We start from the raw sequence: 10,528 nt of genomic DNA on the forward strand, positions 1-10,528 counted from the left end.
GCAGTGGCATGATCTCGGCTCACTGTAACCTTTGAGGCTGGTTCAAGTGATTCTCCTGCCTCAGCTTCCTGAGTAGCTGGCATTACAAGTGCTGAATGGCTTTTTTTTTTTTTTTTTTTTTTTTGGTAGCATGGTGACATTGCACCACATTTAAAGGCAGCCCTGGCCTTTACTCACTCAAAGCCAATAAATAGCCTTCTTCCTGCCAGTTGTGAGGACAAAAATGTCAGACATTGCCAAATGTCCCCAAGGAAGAGTGGGATCAGGGAGGACAAAATCATACCCTCTGTTTAAAACCACTACGTTATCTCAGCCTCACAGTAACTAACCACAGTAACTCCAGGTGGAAAGTACTGTTAATGCCCCGTATTGCTAGTGAGGAGACCTAGAGAACAGAGTGGGGGTGATGTTCCCAAGAACACCCAGCTCCGAGATTCACACCCAGGCAGTATGAATCCAGAGCTCACCTGCCCATTATGCAAGAGAACATCTGATCTCTCAGGAATGTTGCCCTGCTCTTCCCTGGTATCTGATCCACAATTAACCCCAATACATGATATTCATGATGACATCTGTTATCAAAGCCTCAGAAGACTCCTGTGAGCTCTCCTGAGTCCCATTCTATAGGTGGGGCAATGGAGGTCACTTGCTCAAGGCCACACAGCCAGTAAATCAAGCGTTCCCAGAGCCAGCTCCACGTTAAAATCACCTGGGGGCCGGGGCTGGTAGCTCATGCCTATAACCCCAGCACTTTGGGAGGAGTAAGTAGGTGGATCACCTGAGGTCAGGAGTTTGAGACCAGCCCGGCCAACACGGTGAAACCCCATCTTTACTAAAAATACAAAAAATTAGCCGGGCATGGTGGTAGGTGCCTGTAAACCCAGCTGCTCAGGAGGCTGAGGCAGGAGAATTGCTTGAACCCAGGAGACGGAGGTTGCAGTGAACCAAGATCATGCCACTGCACTCTAGCCTGGGTGACAGTGAGACTCTGTCTCAAAAAAATAAATAATAGCCAGACGTGGTGGCTCATGCCTGTAATCCCAGCACTGTGGGAGGCCAAGACGGGCGGATCATGAGGTCAGGAGATCGAGATCATCCTGGCTAAGTCAGTGAAACCCTATCTCTACTAAAAATACAAAAATTAGCCAGGCATGATGGCAGGTGCCTGTAGTCCCAGCTACTTGGGAGGCTGAGGCAGGAGAATCATTTGAACCCAGGAGGTGGAGGTTGCAGTGAGCCGAGATCACGGCACTGCACTCCAGCCTGGGCGACACAGCAAGACTCCGTCTATAAATAAATAAATAAGGCCGGGCTTGGTGGCTCACGTCTGTAATCCCAGCACTTTTTGGAAGGCTGAGGCAGGCAGATCATAAGGTCAGGAGTTGGAGACCAGCCTGACCAACCTGGTAAAACCCTATCTCTACTAAAGATACAAAAATTAGCCGGGTGTGGTGGTGCACACCTGTAATCCCAGCTACTCAGGAGGCTGAGGCAGGAGAATCACTTGAACCTGGGAGGTGAAGGTTACAGTGAGCTGCGATTGAGCCACTGCACTCCAGCCTGGGCGACAGAGCCAGACTTAGTCTCAAAAAAAAAAAAACAAAAAAAAAAAAAAAAATCTGCTAGGGAACTTTCTGAAAGCTCAGGCCTCACCCCAGATGAATTAGATGTGAATCTCTGGGCATGGGACCTGGGCTTCCACAGCTTTTTAAAGTTTCCATGGGATTTTAAGGTTGAGAGTCCTGTGTTAGGTTGAGAAGTGGTCAGGAAATTTTAATCTCAAATCTTGGTGGCAGGATGCAGGTGTTCTCTTTGGGTTATCTTACAGGGCACCTGCCATTTCTTTTGCTTTTTCTTTTCTTTTATTCTTCTTTAGATGGAGTCTCATCGCTCTATCGCCAGGCTGGAGTGCAGTGACAAGATGTCAGCTCACAGCAACCTCCGCCTACCCAGTTCAAGCGATTCTCCTGCCTCAGCCTCCCAAGTAGCTGGGACTACAGGCACGTGCCACCACGCCCAGCTAATTTTTGTATTTTTAGTAGAGATGGGGTTTCACCAGTTGGACAGGATGGTCTCGATCTCTTGACCTTGTGATCTGCCCGCCTCAACTTCCCACAGGGCTGGGATTACAAGCATGAGCCACCACACCCGGCCCTTTCTTTTCCTTTCTTTTATATTTTTAAAAATTTTTTGTCTGCCAGGTGCAGTGGCTCATGCCTGTAATACCACCATTTGGGAGGCTGAGGCAGGCAGATCATAAGATCAAGAGATCAAGACCATCCTGGCCAACATGGTGAAACCCTGTCTCTACTAAAAACACAAAAATTAGCTGGATGTGGTGGCGTTCACCTGTAGTCTTAGCTATTCAGGAGACTGAGGCAGGAAAATCGTTTGAACCCAGGAGGCAGATGTTGCTATGGGCCAAGATCACACCACTACACTCCAGCCTGATGACAGAGCAAGATTCCATCTTTAAAAATTTTTTTTTTTTTTTTTTTTGTAGAGTCAGGATCCTGCTATGTTGCCTAGGCTGGTCTTGAATTCCCCGCCTCAAGTGATCCTCCTGCCTTGGCCTCCCAAAGTGCTGGGATTGCAGGAATGAGCCACTGCACCCGGCTCATTCTGTCCACTAAGACCTGCCCTTGCTCCTCCACAAGCTAAGCCCTGGCAGCCCAGCCAGGGGAGGTCTTTCCCCACCTGAAACCTGTCCCATGCCCCCTCACATGCTCCATCCTCACACCACAGGCCCAGGCTTACACCACCTGGTTCTTTATTCTTATGCACTGCAGGATGAGATCAGAAAATGAAGGCCGCAAGAGGGTCCCAAGGCCAGCCTGGGAGAGAAGCACTGGCCTTCCTACTGGCAAGAAACCACCCAGTGCTGGGGGGAGTGAGGGGTCCTCTGAGGGTGCCAGGTTCCTGTGGAGCCACTGCTGATTCCTCCAGCCAGAGCTGCACTGATCTGAGCGACTGGGTGACATGGATTTGAATTTCTCCTGAAGCGCTGGTGTTCTCTGCAGGGGAGAGAGGGGGGTGGTGGAGCTGCCATTTGAAAGTCACTGTACCAATGCATCTCCTCAAACCCTCACATCGTGCTCAGGAGGGGCTGGGACTTGACAAGGCCCCACTGGACAGATGTGAAATGGAAGCCCGAGGCCAACCACCTTACTCAAGGGCATTCAGAAGCCAGCAGACCACCTCCTTCCAACCCGTGCCCAGCCCAGTGATGCAGCCCAGGGTGCAAACAGAAGGTTCTGGGCGGGACTGGTATGCACTGGTCTTCAGTGAAATCAGTTTTGGGTTTTGTTTTTTTTTTGAGATGGACTCTCACTCTCTCGCCCAGGCTAGCATGCAATGGCACGATCTCAGCTCACTGCAATCTCTGCCTCCCGGGTTCAAGCAATTCTCCTGCCTCAGCCTCCCAAGCAGCTGGGATTACAGGCGCCTGCCACCAGTAGAGACAGGGTTTCACCATGTTGGCCAGGATGGTCTCGAATTCCTGACCTCAAGTGATCCACCTGCCTTGGCCTCCCAAGGTGTTGGGATTACAGATGTGAGCCACCACACCTGGCCGAAAGGGGTTTTGAAGAGGAAGAGCCAAAAACCACACCTGGAACATAGAAGGCAAGAAGACTGCCCTCTCTGGTCTTGCTCCCTCATGCCCCCACCCTGAGCCCTTTGGAGACCCCAGGAGATGTGTGTATTGATCTGGGCCCTGGAGCAGCCTCAGCCACGGAAGAGCATGGCAGGTGTGCCCACCCCTCACCTGGCATCAATCTCCTTCTTCCTCTGTCTTCCTGAACATGGCCAAGGCTTCTGCCAGCACACCATCAGGGTCTAGGATTTTGACCTGGAGGGAAACAGCGAGGGGTTGGTTTTGACTGGTGCTGCCTGCCCCGTGGGATGCTGCCAGCATCATCAGGAGCCACTTCCCTTGCCAGGGATGCCCTGACTGAAAACAAAACCTTGTCTGTTCCCTGTCTGGGCTGGGCTGGGCCTGGCAGGTCTGGGCTGGGCATGGCTCAGGGTGCTGGCCTCTCTCTGTCTGGGTGTGGCCACAGGGCCCTGGGGAGGGCTGCCCACCTCAGGAATGGGGAACTGAGTGGGCTCAGGGGCCTCGTCACGGCCAAAGTCGATCATCGTCCCGCACTTGGGCATATTGTCCACCCAGAAGCCTTCAAACAGCTGTCCGTGGTCCAGATGGAAGAAACGCCCGGGTCCGTTCTTCATGCCCCTCTCCCAGCAGCCCTCGTAGCGGTTCCCATTCTCTGGGGAAAGGACAGGGAGGTGTGGTTTGGGGTACGCCAAACTAGGCTAGACCCCCAGGGGGTCGCTCTTACAGAACTCAATGCAACCCCAACACATGGGGAGGCCAAGATGGGAGGCTTATAAACCCAGCAGATCAATACCAGCCTGAGTAATGTAGTGAGACCCCATCTCTGCAAAAACAATTTTTAAAAAATTAGCTGGGCATGGTAGTGTGCACCTATAGTCCCAGCTACTCAGGAGGCTGAGGTGGGAGGATGGCTTGAGCTCAGGAAATTGAGGCTGCAGGGAGCTGAGATTGCCCCACTGCACTTCAGCCAGGGTGACAGTGAGACTGGTCTCAAAAGAAAAAAAAAAAAATCCAGCTACTTCTCCTCCTTTGGGTCTCCTTTCAAATATTCAAATGCACCCTCTGGGCCAGGCACGGTGGCTCACGCCTGTAATCCCAGCACTTTGGGAGTCCGAGGCAGGTGGATCACTTGAGGTCAGGAGTTTGAGATCAGCCTGACCAACATGGTGAATGAAACCTTGTCTCTACTAAAAAAAATACAAAAAAAAAAAAAAAAAAAAAAAATTAGATGGGCATGGTGGTACACGCCTCTAATCCCATCTACTCGGGAGGCTGAGACAGGAGATTGCTGGAAGCTGGGAGTCAGAGGTTGCAGTGAGCTGAGATCGTGTCATTGCACTCCAGCCTAAGTGACAGAGAGACCTGGTCTCAAAAACAAAAACAAAAACCCAACGCACCTTCTTGAGGGAGGCATTCCCTGACTATAAGTCAAGTTAAATAGGCCCTGCCCCAAATTCTGTCATCATTTCCCAACAGGCCTTCCTGTTTCCTAAGGAGAAATGTTAGCACATTTACCCAATAGCCCAGACGGTGTGACCTGGAGTGAGTGACATCGGCTCCGTGTCTCAGTCCATTTGTAAAGAAGGGATGATAAGAGCACCTATCTTTTTTATTTCATGATGATGATTATTATTATTATTTTGAGATGAAGTTTCGCTCTTACAACCCAGGCTGGAGTACAATGGCACGATCTTGGCTCACCACAACCTCTGCCTCCCAGATTCAAGTGATTCTCCTGCCTCAGTGCCCTGAGTAGCTGGGGTTACAGGCATGTGCCACCACAGCCATCTAATTTTGTACTTTTTTTAGTAGAGATGGGGTTTCTCCATGTTGGTAAGGCTGGTCTCAAACTCCCGACCTCAGGTATCTGCCTGCCTTGGCCTCCCAAAGTGCTGGGATTACAGGCGTGAGCCACCACGCCCGGGCTAAAATCACTATCTTATGGGACTGTGGTGAGGATTAAATGAGCCCAGTGCATATAAGTGTTGGCTATGATTATGAGGATCCCAAGAAATTCTTAGTTATTTATTTATTGTTAGGCTCCCCTAGGAAAGTACAAGCTCTCTGAGGGGAGGGATAGGGTCCGTTTCCTCTCTTGTCCCAACTGATGCAAGAGCTTTGCCTGGTGTGGTGTTTCCCTGTGGGACCAGGTGGACGTGACCAGCTCGCCGCCAGGGGCGTGGTCGGGTGGGCGGGCCCTGAGAGGGCGGGGCACTCACTTAGGCGCAGCATGCCCTCCCCGTGTGGCTTGTCGTTCTCCCACTGTCCCTCGTAGATGTCACCGTTGCTGTAGTACATGCGGCCCCACCCGCTGCGCTGGCTGCCACACCACTCACCCTCATAATACTCCTTGGGTCCGAAAAACTGGATCCCATAACCCTGAAAGCACGAAGATGTTCCTGCTCAGGGCGCCGTCCCCAACACCAAGAAAGCCCATCGTCTTTCCAGGCACCCCAGAGCCACACAGCCCAGCTTCTTCCTTCTTCCTCAGCCCTATGTCCAAGCAGAGGGTCGCGTCTTAGCAGAGGGTCATGCCTTTTTTTTTGACAGAGCGTCTTGCTCAGTCACCCAGGCTGGAGTGCAGTGGTGTGATCTCAGCTCACTGCAACCTCTGCCTCCTGGGTTCAAGCGATTCTCCTGCCTTAGCCTCCCAAGTAGCTGGTATTACAAGCAGGCACCACCACGCCTGGGTAAGTTTTGTATTTTCAGTAGAGACAGGATTTCACCATGTTGGCTAAGCTGGTCTGGAACTCCAGACTTCAAGTGATCCACCCTCCTTGGCCTCCCAAAGTGCTGGGGTTAGAGGTGTGAGCCACGGAGCCTGGCCTATCGTGTCTTCAAGGATCTCTCCATGCTGTCCCTTTCTCTCTGTGCCTCTGCTGCCACCTCCATGCAGCCGGTCATTAATCTGCCTCCTCACTGAGCACCCCTTTCTCCCTCATCTCCATCCCACCGTGCACCATGCAGCCCCTACAGCACCTGAGGATTCTTTAAATCGCCCATCTAGGACGGGTGCAGTGGCTCACAGGCTCACTTTGGGAGGCTGAGGCGGGCGGATCACTTGAGGTCAGGAGTTCAAGACCAGCCTGGCCAACATGGTGAAAACCTGTCTCTACTAAAAATAGAAAAATTAGGCCAGGCGCGGTGGCTCAAGCCTGTAATCCCAGCACTTTGGGAGGCCGAGGCAGGTGGATCACGAGGTCAAGAGATCGAGACCATCCTGGTCAACATAGTGAAACCCCGTCTCTACTAAAAATACAAAAAATTAGCTGGGCATGGTGGCGCGTGCCTGTAATCCCAGCTACTCAGGAGGCTGAGGCAGGAGAATTGCCTGAACCCAGGAGGCGGAGGTTGCGGTGAGCTGAGATCGCGCCATTGCACTCCAGCCTGGGTAACAAGAGCGAAACTCCGTCCCAAAAAAAAAAAAAAATAGAAAAATTAGCTGGGCATGGTGGCCAGGGCCTGTAATCCCAGCGACTCGGGAGGCTGAGGCAGGAGAATCGCTTGTACCGGGGAGATGAAGGTTTCAGTGAGCTGAGACCCCACCACTGCACTGTAGCCTGGGTGACTGAGTGAGACACTATCTCAAAAAATAAAAATTAAAAAATCGCCCATTGGATTATGCTTGCCCCCATCCCACTCTTATTTTGACCCAGAAAAATGAACAGAAACACCATACATAGCCAGGCTCGGTGGCTCAAGTCTGTAATCCCAGCACTTTGGGAGACTGAGGCGGGTGCATCACCTGAGGCCGGAGTTTGAGACCAGCCTGCCCAACACGGTGAAACTCCGATCTCTACCAAAAAATACAAAAATCAGCCATGCGTGGTAGTGTGCGCCTGTAATCCCAGCTACTCAGGAGGCTGAGGCAGGAGAATCGCTTGAACTGGGGAGATGGAAGTTGCAGTAAGCCAAGATTGCACCATTGCACTTCAGCCTGGGCCACAGAGGGAGAGACTGTCTCAAAAAAAAGAAAAGAAAAAAGAACACCGTACTTAGTGTCCAACCACAGGGAAACAAGGTCTTTTTGCAGATCATACCCAAGGAGGCTGGATTGAGGAGCCAAGCCTACTCCTCAAAATCCTCATTTCCCACGTGTCCTCGAAGGCCCTGGCAACCCTTTTCCTTACTCCTGCCCCAGGGCAGATACACACTACTGTTTGACATCTCCTTTCCTTTGCTATTTTTTGCCTCCCATCCTCCTCCCCATTTTTTCTTCCTGGCTAATTCCTAACGTGTTTTAGTGTCACCTCCTACAGGAAGCCTGCCCTGAATTCCCTCTTTTGTTTTTTGAGACAGAGTCTCACTCTGTTACCCAAGTTGGAGTGCAGTGGTGCTCTCTCGGCTCACTGCAGCCTCCGCTGCCCAGGTTCAAGCATTATCCTGCCTCAGCCTCCTGAGTAACTGGGATTACAGGTGCCCACCACCACGCCTGGCTAATTTTTGTATTCTTAGTAGAGACGGGGTTTCACCATGTTGGCCAGGCTGGTCTTAAACTCCTGACCTCAGGTGATCTTCCTAACTTGACCTCCCAAAGTGCTGGGATCACAGGCGTGAATCACCGTGCCCGACCTGAATTCCCTCTTTTTGAGACAAGCCTTGCTCTGTTGTCCAGGCTGGAGTGTGGTGGCACCACCATAGCTCACTGCAGCTTCAGCCTTCTGAGATCACACAATCCTCCTGCCTCCGCCTTCTGAGAAGTTGGGACTACAGATGTGCACCACCATGTCCAGCTAATTATTATTATTACATAATATTATTTATTTAGAGATGGAGTCTTGTTCTGTTGCCCAGAGTGGCGTGCAGTGGCATGATCTCAGCTCACTACAACCTCTGCCTCCCACGTTTAAGCAATTCTCATGCCTCTGTCTCCCAAGCTGGGAATACAGGTGTGCACTACTGGGCCCAGCTAATTTTTTTTTTATTGTCGTATCTTTATTTAGTAGAGATGGGGGTTTCACCATGTTGGCCAGGCCAGTCTCAAACTCCTGACCTCAAGTGATCCAACCGCCTCAGCCTCCCAAAGAGCTGGGATTACAGGCATGATCCACTGTGTCTAGCATTCTGCCCTGAATTTCCTAGGCTGGGCTTAATGGCTCTCCTGTGAGCACCCTGTGAAAACAACTCTCCTAACACCATATTCTATGTAAACTGGTTATTTGGGACTTTCTCTTCCTACTAGCCAATAAATTTGGGAGCAGAGAACATGAAACCCTGGCTACTTGCTAGCTGTGTGACTCCAGGAAAGACTGAAACTGCTTTGCAAAATTATGACTGAGACAGCGAGAGAGACTTAACTGACTCCATCTTGGTTCTAACCTCCAAGCTATCCTTGTTCATTCTTGAGCTTAAGCTGAACTAACTTTGGGAGAAACTTAAAGTTTAAACAAAGACATTAACAGCCTTTTCCCAAAGACCTCCTTCTTGCCTGGGACTAGATTGCCTTTGTAGGATTAACATTAGCTACAAGATTAGAAATTTTGGTTTAGGAGTCATGCAGCTGGAGGCTACAAGATTCTGACCCTCCCCAAACTGCTCCTAAGATCAGTGCTTGAGATATTTTGCAGACTGTACACTGGATGGATCAGCTGGCTCCACCCGGATCAATAAAGTGACTTAGGTGATCTTGTGGCCCCCACACAGGAGCTGACTCAGGGCAAGAAGACAGCTTTGACTCCCTGTGATTTCATCTTTGACCAATCAGCACTACCAGATCACTGTCTTTCCCCCTACCCACCAAGTTATCCTTAAAAACTCTGCTGCCAGAATGTTCGGGGAGACTGATTTGAGTAATAATACAACTCAGGTCTCCCACACAGCCACCTCTGTGTCAATTACTCTTTCTTTTTTTTTTTTTTTTTTTTTTTGAGATGGAGTTTCACTCTTGCTACCCAGGCTGGAGTGCAATGGCTCGATCTCAGCTCAACCGCAACCTCCACCTCCTGGGTTCAGGCAATTCTCCTGCCTCAGCCAGTAGCTGGGATTACAGGCACGCACCACCATGCCCAGCTAATGTTTTTTTGTATTTTTAGTAGAGACAGGGTTTCACCATGTTGACCAGGATGGTCTCAATCTCTTGACCTCGTGATCTACCCGCCTCGGCCTCCCAAAGTGCTGGGGTTACAGGCGTGAGCCACCGCGCCCGGCAATTACTCTTTATTGCAATTCACCTGTCTTGATGAATCGGCTCTGTCTAGGCAGCGGGCAGGGTGAACCCCTTGGGTGGTTACAAGACACCTCGTCTCTCCAAGCCTGTTTGCTTATCAGCAAAATGGGCGTGATGATATGATGATGAGCCATTGCTGTGAGAGTTAACTGAAGTATTACCCGTGTGTTTCAGGCTCACAATAGTAGTTGCTCAGTTGCAATACTGTTTATTATTAGTGTCCTGGGGCTGAAAGTGAGGATTCATCCACACTTGTGGAAGTAGGTAGAGGGACCCTGTGCCCAGCTTGGGTGTTTCTGGGCTGAGCAGGCGCCTCTGGCTGGCTTCTGCCCCTGGGACCCAACTCTCTTATCCTCTGCCCTCTTGCTTCCACTTTTCCTACCTCCTCTTTTATTCGGGCCCAACAGAAGGGGAATTCTCAGGGAATTCTCAGAAAGAGATGCCCAGGGAAAAGAAAGCCAGGAAACCAGGGGGAAGAGGGTGGAGTCGACTTCGTCCCCACAAGCCTGGCTGGCTCCGAGCAACCACAGGGTTTCTTGGGCTCCTCCCTGGCCTTCTCTTGCTTCCTGTTTCCTGGGTTTTATTCTGAGAAACTTTGCAATTCCCCCACCCCTTCCTTCTCCCACACGCACCACAACCTTGTCCTCCTCCCGGTAGACCTCCCCTCCCTTTTCTCCCAGGCCTCTCTCAGCTCCGCCTACACACACACACACACACACACACACACACACACACACACACACACA

The 10,528-nt window shown here is 51.0% G+C and overlaps 1 protein-coding gene across 1 annotated transcript in view; it reads right to left on the minus strand.

Moving 5' to 3' along the window:
- Positions 1-2,753: 2,753 nt before the first annotated feature.
- MORN3 (MORN repeat containing 3) overlaps positions 2,754-10,528 on the minus strand; it is a 24,231-nt gene continuing 16,456 nt past the window's right edge. The window contains exons 3-6 of the mRNA XM_032283416.1: positions 5,836-5,995; positions 4,084-4,268; positions 3,760-3,850; positions 2,754-3,014 (exon numbers count right to left, since the gene is read on the minus strand). Of these exons, the coding sequence (XP_032139307.1) occupies positions 3,773-3,850; positions 4,084-4,268; positions 5,836-5,995 (423 nt within the window). The 3' untranslated portion in view covers positions 2,754-3,014; positions 3,760-3,772. The remainder of the gene's footprint in view (positions 3,015-3,759; positions 3,851-4,083; positions 4,269-5,835; positions 5,996-10,528) is intronic.

The sequence above is a fragment of the Sapajus apella genome, unplaced genomic scaffold (genome assembly GCF_009761245.1).
Source record: "Sapajus apella isolate SASKATOON/1434 unplaced genomic scaffold, GSC_monkey_1.0 scaffold2, whole genome shotgun sequence".
In the NCBI taxonomy this organism is placed as follows: domain Eukaryota; kingdom Metazoa; phylum Chordata; class Mammalia; order Primates; family Cebidae; genus Sapajus; species Sapajus apella.